Here is a 14812-nt window from a genome sequence, read left to right on the forward strand (position 1 = left end):
ATAGAATCATTTATGTTGGAAAAGACCCTTAGAATCATTGAGTCAGACAGTTAACCTAACACTAAGTCTACCACTAAACCATGTCTCTAAGTGCCATATGTCTTTTAAATACCCCAGGGACAGTGACTCATTAAGTTGCAACTCTGCTTTAACCAAGGTAGCAACATTAAACTAGTGGGTTTCAGCACAAGCAAACTGGAAGTTTCTTTACAGCAGATCTTTAGCTGTTAAAATTTTAACAAAGGGATTTTACCCACTTAAGGGGGTAAGATGTGGGAAAAATTCAAAAGGATTAATGTTGACAACATCTTCTAACTTAAAGGAAGTCCCAGACAAGAGACACATGTATAGACAGTGGAGTGTGTCTCCTCTCAGTGGCAGCTCTACTGCTTTCAAGCTGCTGGAGATCTCCCTCCCTGAGAACCGCAACACAAGTGCAGCACCTGTCTTCAGTGTGCATTTCCAGTGTATTACTCCAGTGCCAGTCAGTGCCAGTGCTGGCCTTGGGGCTAACGTAGATATCATTGTGTTTATCACAGGACAGAAAATAAAGACTCAGAGACACTTTTCTGGAGGTTGTAAAATTCTGGCAGGGATAGACCTCACTGTCCAAGGGCCATCCAAACATCTACTGAACCTGCAACATTAATACAAAGTAAATTTCCCTTATGCCTGATAAATTAAGGCAAAAATAACACAGCTTCTCCCTAACAGTTACAGCTCTTGAAACATAAGGAAAGCAGACTAAGAGGTACCGGAGGTGAACTGTTGTTTAAGAATTCTGCATAACTCATCTCAATCCTAAAACTCGCTGCTGCCAGAGGATAAACAGGTCTAACAAATGCCATCTACAGATTGCCTGAATTCTAAAGAAAAATTGTATACCACTATGGATTTAATATGTAACACTTATTTGAGACTGATTCACTTAGATTGTAAGCACTCAAGGTGAGTATAAGACATAACTTATTGTGTTTGCTTGTGATTGGAGTGAAAAGATATAACTAATGTTCACAACATTAGTTTAATCGCATTCAGTTATTTCATAGCTAAATAAGCTCTTGCTGAGCAGAACTTATATGCTTTTTTCCCCTCTCATCTTTCGTTGAACATTGGGAAATCGGTTAAAACATACAAAGGATTGAATAGCTTGAACATTTGGGTGAGTACTTTGACATAATGAATACATAAATGTCATATAGAAGTCCTGCATTCAGAACACTTAATAACAGTCTAGAAAACCTGAAAATTTGTATTAGTGTACTTATTGTATTTAAGGTGCAGAAAGAGAGGATTGGTAAAAACCAAAGTTACACTGAAACTGGTGGTGAACTCCTAATTTCAGCAGGGCCAGAGTTCAACTGAATACTCTGAATCCTTGAAGCAATCTGATCATTTTGTCTCAGTTTATTAACAATAAATACCATTTTCAGGTTTTCCTTAAAATTAATAATATTGAATAAAGCAAGAAACTGTTATATTCCTAAAATGTTTTTTCTCACTTTTAGATTTCTGAACTGTATATATCTGATTCAAAGGATTTTTAAAGAAGAAAAAAGGAAAATGTTTAAAGTGAGTAATGGCCACAAGATGTAACATGAAACTGTTTGAAATAACATCCAAAATATTAACTGATGGGAAGCTGTGTTACTCAACATAGTTGAACTTTCAGTTCCTATTTTTGAGTGGAAACTTTCCCAAGTAAGTGCAGGGACATTGTTGGGCTTTATGAGCAGATGATCTACAGTTACAACGTGGCCTACCATAAAAGAGGGAAGAAAACGAGCATGAAATTGGCTACTTGGAAAAGTCCTTATGTGTACTGCTGAGTATTTATTCCTGGAGACGTATCAAATTGCTGTATCACTACATGGAGTATAAAGGAATCCTTATTTTCATTTTTGTCTATTGGCAGACTTTACACAATAAAAAATGATAGCCTAATTTGGCCTTTTTTGTTGTCCACTGTGACAAGAATATTGTGCTTAGTTACCAAAATGTTAATGTTTTAAATAATGCCATTAGATACAGTGTAAAATGACTGTTAACTACATATAAACAATACTCCACAAAATATTTTAGCATGACCTCTAAAGTCGTAAATTTTGATTTTTGTACAAAAAGCTAACAGCAATCTCAGGCTTAAACCCTGGCTCAAGCCAGAATGATGGTGTGGAACATAAATGTGTGCTCTACAGTTCTGTGAACACCAGTGAACACCAATAGGCAGTTTAGTAAATTCTCACCTGCTAAACCAGGAGTACGTTAACTTACTGAAGAAAAAAACATTCTCTTCAGGGCTGCGATTCTGTTAAAAAAAAAAAAGGTATCAATGTTACTTGAAAGACTGAAAAAAAAATAGGTTTTGTTTGTTTGTTTACTAAACAGGCAGTTTTAGGAGCTATTTTATTCTGGGCTATAATAAGGTCTACGTTTCTTTGCCTGTTATCTTCTCCCACCAACACACTCAAACACAAGGCATGAAGGATGAAAGAGATCTACATTCTTATTAGAACAATTTAACTTGGTGTAAGAGGATATCAAGCACCACTTTAGCTTGATTTTACACTATTTACACATACCAAACAGTAAAGCATAGGAGTTGATGATCACTATGGTTCCCTTCCAAATTGAGATATTCTATGTCAAATACAAGCAAACCTTCCTTAAAACTTTGACACTTAAAATCCTGTGGGATTTTTTTTTCCCCAATTTGACAACCTAGCTATTAGAAGTTATCACTGCTAACACCTAAAGAACAGCAAACTCCTTTCAGCCCCTAAGAGATGAAGTACTACTAATTGCACTGTGCACATAAATGAGGAGAACATGAGGTTTGTGCACTGCTGTCAATTTCAGAAGTCACTCGAGGCAAGTGCAATAGAGGTAATCAAATACGAACTCTCCCACGTTTCTTCAGGACTGGATACACCACATTCCAGAGTGACTTCAGCACACCTGAGGGTAAATTCTGCGCCGCAGCAAGCACCGTTCTAAACCCGCTTCTACGGAAGATGCAGTTACAGCTCCCTTCGGCAGGTGGTGCAAAACCCCACCTACCCAAAACGCATGCCGCAGGTGCTCCGAGACCCTGGGTATTTGCCACAGCAATTTTCTTGTGCTTTCTGCGAAAACTCGAATGATTAAACGGCAGTCCACGGTTAACAAACACGCAACAACCGTGCATGCGCTCCTTCGCTAACACCTCGGCTTGTGCACCTACTCACCCTTCGCTATCAGATGTCAATGTTTGCCACGGTTCACACACATACAGCACTGTTTGTTTGAAATACTTCCTTTTACTGTTGAAGAACACAGTCGAAGGCTTGGTCACAAACATTCCCTGCTTTAAACGCTGTTCCTGCTCCTATCTGCGCTGAACGAAACCCTGGCCTAAAGGCTATTCCCTCCTTGCAAATTCGAAGGACGGACCCCAGCACATACCCGCTGTCATTAGCTGCGGGTTTTCTGCATAGCGCTACGGCGAATCCTACATGAACTCCGGCAGGTTCAACGCATCCACCCGCAGCGCCCCGCTTTGCCCCCGGGGCAGCAGGCAGGCCGTGGGGGGAAGGTACCCGCCCTCAGCCCCATCCGTAACACCTCCTCCCGCTCGCCCCCCGCTCTGTCACCCTCGTGCCGGTGGGACTCTGGCGCCCGTAGAAGCCGCTGTGCTTCCCGCGGACGGCGGCCATGGCTCCTTCCCGCGGCCGAAGAACCCGCTGAGGGGGAGAGGCACCGGAGGCGGAGAAGCCGGGGCGCAGCCTCAGCTCCAGCCGCAGGCCCACGCCCAGCCCTCCCCGCAGCCTGGGCCCGGCGAGGCCCGTCCGCTTCCCCACACCCGGAAAGTCCCGGTTGAGGCTCCCGGTGCCCTGGGCGGGCCGTGCTTCAAGGCATCCCACGGCTGCAGAGCGTGTGTGGAAATCGCCGACGGAGCAATACTGATTTGTCCGAAGTTTGGGAGGTTGTAAGAGAAATATCTATGTATTGAATTCATGGGATAAAAGAGAGAGAAATGAATGCAAGACCTGTGTGACAGCAGGGAAAGCAGGGTCTCACGGCCAGCCAGTAACATAGGAAATGAAAGGCCAGGACAAATAACAGTGATTTATAATCAGAACTAACATAGAAAACACTCATTTAATATTAATGAAAATTTTCTTAGAGTGACTGAAACAGGAGGTTGAAGAAACATTTGGTCAAGGTCAAGCTGAACTGTGGATTTTTTTATTTCTTAATCATGGTGACGATGTAATTAAAATATCATCAGGGCCCCGACAAAAGTGACGTCTTAACAGATGTATGAAAGAAATTTAGTTTTGGCTAAAGTAATGTTAGCACATTCACATATGACTTTTTTAACACACTGATGAGTTCTAGCTAAGTGAATACAGAGAGGTGTTAAAAACCGTATCTCCTAGAGGGGGGAGTGGAGGTGGTGGGGAGAAGATTGGGAAGAAGAAAGGTAAGAAAAAAGTATTTCTTCAGAAGAACTGTGTTGATATGTTGTCAGCCATATGCAGTATGATCCTCCTTGACATTCCTTTTGTAGAATATAATTGGACAGAACAGATTATCTTACCTATCCGCTGGGAAAGCCTGGAAGCCTGGTAAGGACACACTAGCACAGACCTGACTAAGCTTCTCCTTTTGTAGACTAACTCTGGTTTGAGCATCCATCCGTTTTCTCCTTTGTCTGATGAACGGATTGGGCAGACCTAACACCTTTCTTAAAATATAAGACATTTTACTTAAGGCACAAACCTTTGTTACATGAAGTTATTTCTAGAGAAGGCTGAATTCAGTTGCTAATGATGTTCCGAGGATGCCATACTGTGGTGTTATAGGAATGCCTCTTAGGCTAAAGAAGTGATGGGCAAATTAAAAGCAGTGTCTTGAGAAAGTGATTTTAATAGCTGTATTTTATCTTGTCAGACAAAAGAGAAATCATTGCAGGCTAAATGCTTTTCAATTTCTGAAAGTCATCTGGGCTTGTAAAACACATCACCTTTAGACCAGTAAATTTGGGTATTCTTTCTCAATACCAGTATAATGATGAAAAGCAAGCCAGCATTATAACCAAGAAAACTGAGTTTAACAAAATCAAAGTCTTTTTTTACTATCAGGGTCAATTTGAAGCCTACATCTGCTCTGAACAGAAGACTTGACTTTAAGCCATATGAAATAGCTGAAAACCAAGTGGTTTGCTTTCTCATTTAATAGGATCTTAAAAGTGTTTCACCTGTACTTGGTATTGCATAAGACAGTATTGGTAAGACAATAGCTCTGCACCTGTCTACAGGCTGAAGGTGGGAGTTGTGAAAGATAAAAAATGGGTCATTTGACTACTTTGATTCATCACATTATGAGACAGTTTATTCTTCCTTTGCTAGGGAAAACTTTCCTTCTTAAGAGGTAGCACCGACTCCACTGACTTATGCTTTTGTGCTGTCATTTAGATGAGATACAAAATTTTTCATTGATTTGTTACAATGAACAGTAAGATTCTCAAATAAGCAAATAAAACACTAGAGAGTAACTTTACAGAAAGATGCATATATTGCACATAATTCTACTCAGTACATAACTGAAGCCATAAAGTACATACATGCATTTTAGTACTGATACATACGTTAAGTCTTGTAGCCAGTGTATTTTACCCTGTAGCCTGTATTTTACTTCAAAGTTACTACTGGAAAAATCCAGTTCCAATAACCACACAAACTGATTCTAACTGAAAGTAACAGCAGAGCTAATTCAGAATAAAGTTACAGGACTTCAGTGACAAGCACATATCTGATGTTCTCTGATGAATTTCTAGCCTGCTCACGTCTTCAGTGGCTCTGGAGAATTCTCACACCAGTCACAGAAATACATTCCATAAGTGATGGACATGATACATATGCTTCATGAGTGGCTGAAATCATGTATTTTCATAAAGTTTCTTTCTGTATTAGTGAAATAATAGCCTTCCATGATTCTTGGGTGAAGAGAGAATCAATGAGGTTTTTTTCTTTATTTGGAAAACTTTATCTTCTTAAATGCTTCCTATACCTAAAATAGTACTTTCCTCTTTAAATAGGTTGAGATTAAATAAAGTTATCAGTATCCTTTACGCATAAAACTTTTCAAAAATAATATGAATCTTGAACCTTCATTTTTTTAATAAAGTGCAAAGATGAAATATTGCATTCCCCTCAAATAAAAGCAGCAAATAACAAAAAGACTAACCCAGTTACACAGTATTAGTGCCTCTTTCTCTTGGCTTTGCACTTCCTGTATTTTTCGACATTCTTTCTTTGTCTCATTTTGTCACCCTCAGAGCTAGTGTCACTGTCATAACTTTGGTGTTCTCTTTTTCTTTTATAGGTTCTTTGATCCACCTGGTGCCTTCCACAGTGACTTGAGTGTGGCAGCGCCATTTCAAAAGAACTCTGTGCAGACTTAAAGTTTGCAGCTTGGTTCTGATAGGGAGAAAAGCGGAAATTTGAAGGCTGTGGTGGAGTCATCTGGTGATAAGGAAATTGTTGAACCATTGGACTCTGTACTGGGTACTGCTGTCCTAAACTGTTCACCTAGAGAAACAGAAACTTGGGTTGTTAACACTGTAAAGAGGAAGTTCTGAAGGGTTTAATGTTGCATGCATTACGGATTATACAATGAAAATACTGATAAATTTTAACACAGATCGTTTGAGAGTAAAACTTACATATTTATTATATCAACTAGTATAGTTAGAAAAAATAGACAATTTTTTAGTGGCATAGTTAGAAGAGAGATATAATCTGATTTAAAATTAAACTGCCAGTTAGTCCTTGTGTAAGGTAATCAAATACGGCATTCCTTTCATTTCTCCATCTGTGTATTTTATAAACATTTGTAACTTCAGTGCCTATTGTTAATGTAAAGACATTATGTAAAGAATGTAAATGTAAATGCACGTTTGCAATTTTTTCTTTTAACCTGGTTTAACTAATTTTAATGTGGAACAAGGCATTCCAATGAGGTATAGTGAATCCAGAGATCAAAGCACATAGAACAATGCAGCAAGTGGCCAGTTTACTGCTCCAGTCCCTAAAGTATTCCAAGAGTCCCTCTCATACAAAATGCACAATCCAAATACAGAAATAGAATTACAAAGGTCAGAAAAGAGTGGCTTTTTATTGACTGGCAGTAACCAGAAAAATGATGGGGAGCATGTGTTATATGTGCAGGCAGACTCCAAGTAACTTGCCTGGCTCACCCAAAGAAAGGTGAGGTAGATTTGTGTAGGTGTACATGTGACAAGACCACTTAACTGCTGAAGCTGCACATGACTATTATTGGAGACATACTGCAATTCCGTCCCTTTTAGGAAGCAGAAAATGGGATGAAGTGGGTTGTGTGTGCTGGTCTGCTGAGCCTGGTCTCTGGGTATACATACTGCATTGTTAATGAGGAGCGAGCTCATTGGTGAGCAGTGCGGGAGATTGAAGACTCCCAAGCCTTCCAACCACAGTGGAGGGGATGTGACAAGTCTGTGCATGCACCAGCCCTTCTGAGGCCACAGCCTGGGAAGAAGGGAGGCAGGCCACTACCACATCTGTGCAACAGGGAACAAGCCCTCTCCATTTTCCTGCTCAGATTGCAGCTAGCAAGTGTCATCTATCCAGACTTCACCCTTTCCTCAGTTAAAGAGAGCTGGCCATTCCCCAGTCAGACTGAGCAGCAGCACTGCTGTCCACAGTTGGTACCTCACATTAAATGATGGGTTTCTTCAGTCCTACTGATCCATACTCATCAGATTCAGAAGCTCCATGATGGAAGCGAGTAGGGTTTGGCCCACAGGTTGCCATCTGAAGAGACCTGTTCCCTTGCCTTGTGGAGTATCTCAGCCACAAGAGATTAGGACAGGACCAGAGTCTGTTGGAGTGGAAACGAATACAGGTTTTCACTGTCTACTGCTGTGAAAGTAAATCATGAATGTGAGAACTGCATGGGCATGTAAAGGTTCAGGCCAGAAACTCTAAAACTGTTGCTGCCCTAACTTGAGCAGTGGTGATTTTCTGGATGAGGTTTAGGTTTGGTTTTAGGACATTTCAAACTTCTGCTGGGTATTTCTGAATTGAGTAGAAGAGCTAAGAGGTTCCATGACTGAAATAGCTGTATATGAAGAAGCTATTGCTCGCACGGTTGTAATTTTACTGGATTAGCTTGACTCAGCAAGGGGATTTGATTTAGACCACAGTACAGGAGAGAGCTCTCTCTGTAGACTTGGATATTTTTAGCCTCCTTAACTTTTAAAACATTCCTGCTGTAAGAAAATGCTTTGGTAGATCCCCTATTATGATAGTACGCTTAAGTGCTAAAATAAATAGACCTAATACAGTCAACGTTAGCAGCCTAGATCCCATTTTGAGCCATTAAATAAGTACCATTGTTTGCAGAAATGCAGAATACAGTCAATATAATAAAAAAATCTCCCAAATTTTTAACTTTTAACACAAACTCACCATCTTTGGAAAGCCCGAGTATTCACAAGGTGGACTATTGTTCACTGGAAAAGGAGTAATTGGAGGGCTTCCATACAGCTCTTGATATCTAGGAAAAACAATCAAATGTACAAAGACTAGATGTCCACCACATACTGCTTACCACAGTGCTGAGACTTAACTCTTGGGCCCTAATGAGAATATCCAAGAGGAGAACTGAGATATTAGCAACTGGACTTGCATGAAAAAAACATGATAAAACAAAGAAAATATACTCAAAAGCTCAAGTAATGAGTAATCCTCACATGTACTTTAGTGCAGATATAGAAGGGTTCTAGATTTCATCATGGAAGTTTAACTTCCACAGAGAGTTCTGTCACACTTGAAAATGTTGAGACATTGAAAAATACTGAATCTAGGGTGTTCAGACTTCCATTGTAACAGGTGTATACCTGTGCATTTATATGTGCATGACAGCTGCTTATAGGTATACACACAAAAAATACAGATATAAACTCAGTGGGGTTTGAAAATACTGTCAATTGTCAGATTTTTTTCCCCCACCAACTGCAAATATTGTAAGTACAAACAGCATATTTCAGTATTTTCTTATGGCCCTGTATCTAGCAGAAACAGAGTAGAAAGTTCAAGCTAACTGAACCTCTGGCAAGCTGAACAACCTAATGTTAACTACAGCCCATTCTGCAAGTCAGCAAGGATGCAATTAAAGCATCAACAGCTGTTTTAATGAAGAGCTTGAAGATTGCTCTACCACATAACTGATTTTCTTTAGGAAACTTCTTTAAAATCATTGAGTTTATTCACAGGTGATCTTTGTTACCTATATGAAGGTGAATGTAAGTCAGTATAGTTCTCAAAACCACGTTTAGGGTTGTTCTGTTCTGCTGAGTGAGAACTCCCTGTAGATAAGACAAGAGCATAATGACTATTCAGTTACAACTATTCAGTTAACAAGCTAAAACCACAGGAAGTGTTCTGTGGCATCTGTACTGTGCTAGTATATATAAGGTAGTATATAAAGGTTTGCCTTTTATATATAAGTATATGTAATGTAGTATATAAAGTATTTGCCATTTTTTGGTGAATGCTTTATAGCATCATTTTAGTGCTTGAAAACATTCATTTAGCATTTACTCAATAACAGAAGCATAAATCAGGGTGTTGAAGTAACCAAGATCAGAGTAATTCCCATTCAGTTACAGACACAGGACATGCTTCTGACTTTAGGAACTTCAGCAATTGTATTTAAAGCCAGCAATTGCTCTCTACAGCCTGAAAAGCAAGGAGTGGCACAGTGCCCAGTGGGAACATGAGTCCTTAGTGTTTAGTTTGCAAACAGTGCCTGATCATTAGCTTTCTAGAAAGTTTATTTTCATAAACATAAAATGAAGGATGTGACTCTGATTCGACTACATGCTTTGAACTATAATCCCTTCAATTTAAAACAACAGCTCTGATAAGCCTGTGGCTTTAGTATAAAAGCTGTCAAACAGCTTGATAGTTGCTGCACCCACTGAATCAACGCTTTGTGCCAGACTGAAAATTAAAGACACACCCTGATTCCTAAATGTAATCTGGTGTGAAAACCTGTCTTGCTATGTTTTTCATACAGTGTGGTCTGAGCTGGCTTGCAAGTTAAGGCTGTTCTGAGCCCAACAACTGTATTCTCTTAATAAACAAAAAATACAAACACTGAATCCTCCCCTATACAAAAGCCACAAAAAGTTTTTGTTTCTTGAAAAAATGGACTGTAATTTGTTCCAGCTATAAATCAACATCTTTGTAAAAGCCTCTAGGATTCAAAAATAGTCATTAAAACTAAAACATTCACAAAGACTTAATCATTGAGATTACTAAACGTACCAAACCGAAACTGCACTCTAATTGGTCTTCCATACAAACGGATTCCATTCAGCAAAGCTACTGCATAAGGCACTGATTCTTTGTGCTTAAAACAGACAAATCCGAAAGACTTAGGTTTTCCTTCTTTATCCTTACAAATCGTCACTTTGATTAGTGGTCCAGCCTGAAAGAAATCTGTATTATTTTCTCATAGAAATTAACAGAGATTGACACTTCATTCTGTTCTGATGGTTTCATAATGATGTGTATTTTGCCATAGTCAGAGTGTAAATTTCTCCATAGAAGAATCTTCATTTTTAAAAGATGTCTCTCCACATTCCCCAAACTCAAATTCTGAGCCTTCTACAAACAAAAATCAGCTCCGCAAATGTTAAAAGGGAACGAAGCATCAGCCCATGGATGATGCTGAGTCTTTAATAATCAGATTTTTTTGCTTATTTTTAAAATACACTGACAGCTGCTGCAATAGGGAAGACTAATTTACTTATTCCATAGCAGAAATCATCTTAATGCATGTGCAGCTGCTAGTACAATTATTACAGAGGGCTGCTTTGCACCGCTAACGTAACTAAGCAAACTGATAATATCAGCTATGTAAAAGTGACGTGATCCATAAATATGCTTTACTCGTGCTTAAATTCCTAAAATGGTCAGCATCAGCACTGTGGGAATACAAAGCTGAATAGAGAGTAGAGCTTCTGGAACCACCACAAAAAAGTTTTCTGTACTGCCTAACCCTCCTTACAACTACATAGCAAGGAATCAGGAGACCCCCTGATTCATCTCACTACAGCTGACATACTGGGTTTGTGCCTGCAAAATCCCATCCACAAAACAAAATCCCCAAACCACACTCTTTGGCTGAAGTACCTTCAGTGAAAAGTCCCGACTATGCCTACACGTAACATTTTAATCCTTGCATAGTACTTCTAGGACAAAATTAAAGCAGTGATACCCTGAATACTGTCTCCATTTCGAAGAAACTCATTTTCTTAATGGATATCAAAGATGAATTTTCCCTCCACGAGATGGAGTCAGTGCGTTAGTCATGGAATGAACAGCTTCTCATCAAAACAAACTACGTGTCTGTATGGCTGATTTAGCAGAGCAAAAAGAGAAAAAAGAAGCAGCCAACAGCAGTCTCCTGCCACAGCTCTGGAGTGTTAAGAATGTCACAGATTAACTTTAGGAGGATACAGTATGAGAAATGAAGGCCACGTAAGTTACAAAAAAATCCAGCAGCAAAAAAAACACTGAATGTCTAAATTACTGTAGTAGATGGAGAATTCATTGTTCTGAATCAAAACCCAGCAGTTATCAGGAGAACTGCCTTCCACTACTGCTACTGATACAATAGGTGCTTTGCAGTAAAAGTTACTCAGAAGTCATCTGTAGCTTCAGGCAAACACAAGTTAACTCCTAACAGCTTTACAGCAATTAAACTGCATAAACAGTTAAACATTCAAAATAAATATAGGGCATATGCTCAGATAAAGAAAATAAGCCACAGAAAGCTGTGTACTTTATTGTTCTGCATCTCCTAGGATTCCTCTCAAACAACAAATCTGCAGTTTGCTTTGAGCATTCAAAGTGATGATGTGCAGCCATCTCCCTTATTATAGCCTCCATGTTGTCAGACTGAAGATACTCAGGATTGTTGTCTGTGATAATAATGTTTGATTGCTTCATGCTTTTGCCAGCTGTGCATGAACTAAACCCTCAATTAAATAAGATGCTTTTACTAAAAAATGAAACACCCCCACCCCGCCAACGCTGGTGAAAATAGGGAATTCATGTAGACAAACACAAAGGATCAAAGATAACACACTGTTTTTATTAGTGGTGCAGAGGGCGATCAGGTATACAGCAATGGATACTACATAGGCTGTCCTGTGCAGGGAATCTTTAAAATGTTGATCTCATCTTTCCAAATATCTGGAAGTTTGCTGGGGTCTTTTGGTTGTTTGTTTTTTTTTTCTTTGTTTGGGTGTTTGTTTCTGGTTTATTATTTTGGTTGGTTGGGTTGGGGGCTTGTTTATTTTAAAGAAGGGATTTCAGTAAGATTCTGAACATTTATTTTTGCTTGAATTGGCTCCTTCAGGTGTTTTTGTTGCTGTTTTGCACTACACTGCATTTTTTTAAATTACATATATCCAGTCTTCTGGTTAATATTTGCCTAATGAGGATGATCTGGTTCTTCAAGAACTAGAAATGACAAACTCGAATCCTTTGCTGATTGTTCTTTTAAATAGGTAGTCTTCCTGTTCATAAAGAAAAATATTAATAGTTTAGAAGCACTAGATAGTTGCTCATAATTTGATGAGGGGAAAAGCTACAGGTCTGGAGTGCATCTTTAGGACCATGGCATAGGAGGAATATTGAACTCCGTACTTCCCAAGAAAGGGCAGTACTGCAGTGAGCAGCACATGCTGTTGCAGCAAAAGACAGAGAAACCCGATGGAGAATAAGGTGAACAGAACAAAAAAATCAAAATAGGTGTTATCAGGATGACCTAAAGACTCAGATAAAAGTCAGCAGTTGGGTGAGTGCTGCAGATTATGCAGAAAAGTCATGAAAAACCGCATCTGGGAGCATCCACTTGTTTTTACCACTTTTGTACCAGAAATTGTATGGAATTAGTCATGTCCTCTGCTAAGATAAGCTTTCTTTACCCAAGATTTGCAGTTAAACAGCAGACTGCTGTTTAGTGTTGGAAACAGGTAGGAATACTGCAGAGAAAATAAGGGGGGCAGGAAGAGAAGAAACAAATATTTCTTTGCTAATTTCAGGGAAAAGTCAAAAACTGAAAGCTAGGAATATAAGGGAACACAGGTAGCAACCCAAAGGGCTGGAACATACCAAACAAAAAGGCCTTTCAATGAAAATACTGGTTAACGAGACAAATAGCAGATTAATCAGTGGAATAAAACTGGTGAGTAGAACTAGTCCTGATTAGCAAATGAAATAGCAAGAGAACAGATGATTCTGCCCACCTCTTGTTTTTGCACTCTTTATTTTCTGAACTCACCAGAAGGAAGCAAGATTCATTCTGAGACAGAGGCAATCAGTGCATTGGTAGAAGCAAGTTTATCACTGTGCTGTCAGATAAAATGCCCAGTCAGTCTGGGACCTTTTAACTTGACAGAGGATTGCTAGATCATGCCAGGAGAAAAAAAAAAAAAAAAAAATAAATAAACCAAACACATCATAAACAACTTCAGGAAAAACCCATGATCAGCAACTACTGTCATCATACGTCTTGTCATTTGATGCTTGCACTAGCGATGTAATGTTCTCTTCTCTGAATATCCTCCCCATTTTCCTTACTACTATCAGGTTAATAAACCTGGTTTAGCCAGAGATGCTGTCAATGTGAGATCAAAACTGAGGCCAACTCAGTGTCTTAACATTTTCTGTCTTCCTTGGCGTACTTTATTTCCACAGAGAATTAAGCTCAGGTTTGAAACAGGGCCAGCTACATAGTATTTCTCCCCAGCTCCATGAAAAAACCACCAATGGATTTTTTATTATCTTCTCATGCATCAAAACATAAACCATTCTGATATAAAGGTCATTTGTGGGTGGAAGTCCAGAGCCTCACCTGCACATCATTCCTAACAGTGCCGTGTTAATTCTATTAGCCTTGCTCAGCACATTTTCAGGTTTTACACTACTTTTTCCTAATTAAATTCCTGACCAAAACCTTCTTGCTCAGAATATTTTAAAGAAAGTGTAAAAACCACTTGGTTTGTTTTGTTGTTTTTTTTTCCTGGGGATTTTAAGAACATCTTTACGTTATTTAACTTCCTCACCAACTGCGGCACCAAACCTTGCACTTCGCGAGCAGGCTAAAACCAGACGTGCGCGGTGGCCTGGGCACGGCAGGACCGGCCTAGAGCCCCGGCCGGCGGTTTCGCTCTTTACCAGCCGAACTCCACGCTGCGTTCCAACGGCGAACGATGCCACTCCCCACCGCGGAGCTGCAGGGCCCGCGGACCGATCTCACCCGCGCACGGCCCCGGCGACACCCCGTCCGCCGCGCCCGGCTGCGGCGCTGCCCGGCCCCGCCCCGCCCCGGGGGCCCGCCCTCCACCTGCAGGAAGAGCTCGTAGAGGATCTCCTCCCGCACGCGGCTCTCCAGGTTCCCCACGAACAGCGTCTGGTCCACCTCCTCGCACCGCCCCGGGGACGACATGGCGGCGCCGCCCTCCCCGCCGCGGGAGGGGACGGGGGAAGAGCCCGGTGGAAGCGTCCGCAGCTGCCGTAAAGCGCTCCGCGATGGGGCGCGTTGCTAGGGAGCGGCCTCGGTGTCCTAGCAACACGACAGGGCCATCGCGCTGGCGGCGGCGCGGTTCGAGCGAGGGGAGGCACGGCACACCGCAGCGCAGCACGGCACCGCACCGCACCGCACAGCGCGGCGGTGGTGATGGTGGCGTGCGCCTCGGTCTTGCATTTGC

At 40.6% G+C, this 14812-nt stretch overlaps 2 protein-coding genes across 11 annotated transcripts in view; both read right to left on the reverse strand.

Annotated features, from left to right (window-relative positions):
* The window catches only part of LOC133269469 (multidrug resistance-associated protein 1-like), a 32161-nt gene extending 28438 nt beyond the window's left edge, over positions 1 to 3723 (reverse strand). For 5 of the 9 annotated variants that reach the window (XM_061453804.1, XM_061453803.1, XM_061453802.1 and 2 more), the window contains exons 1-2: positions 3445 to 3719; positions 2247 to 2308 (exon numbers count right to left, since the gene is read on the reverse strand). Coding sequence is in view for 4 of the 9 variants with exons in the window: in XM_061453800.1 (XP_061309784.1) it covers positions 2247 to 2308; positions 3633 to 3695 (125 nt within the window). In the remaining 5 variants the exon portion in view is untranslated. Of the gene's footprint in view, positions 1 to 2246; positions 2309 to 3444 lie in introns of all 9 variants that reach the window. The other 4 variants (XM_061453800.1, XM_061453798.1, XM_061453805.1 and 1 more) reach the window with 1 other exon arrangement.
* A 2423-nt stretch (positions 3724 to 6146) lies between these two features.
* Positions 6147 to 14598, reverse strand: RBM11 (RNA binding motif protein 11). Of its 2 annotated transcripts, XM_061453806.1 has the most exons (5): positions 14449 to 14598; positions 10356 to 10518; positions 9313 to 9391; positions 8493 to 8580; positions 6147 to 6575 (listed from the first exon to the last, which is right to left on the reverse strand). In XM_061453806.1, the coding sequence occupies exons 1-5, from the start codon at positions 14548 to 14550 to the stop codon at positions 6246 to 6248; spliced, it is 762 nt and encodes a 253-aa protein (XP_061309790.1). In that variant the 5' UTR covers positions 14551 to 14598; the 3' UTR covers positions 6147 to 6245. The 2 variants fall into 2 exon arrangements, 1 of the variants encoding a protein (XP_061309790.1); XR_009743469.1 differs by lacking the exons at positions 6147 to 6575; positions 8493 to 8580; positions 9313 to 9391; positions 10356 to 10518 and adding an exon at positions 12169 to 13507 and having other exon boundaries at positions 14449 to 14566.
* Positions 14599 to 14812: the final 214 nt, after the last annotated feature.

This window comes from Pezoporus flaviventris, unplaced genomic scaffold, assembly GCF_033815535.1.
Source record: "Pezoporus flaviventris isolate CSIRO_AGI_PZ_B2104156 unplaced genomic scaffold, CSIRO_AGI_Pfla_v1 ptg000015l, whole genome shotgun sequence".
Classification (NCBI taxonomy): domain Eukaryota; kingdom Metazoa; phylum Chordata; class Aves; order Psittaciformes; family Psittacidae; genus Pezoporus; species Pezoporus flaviventris.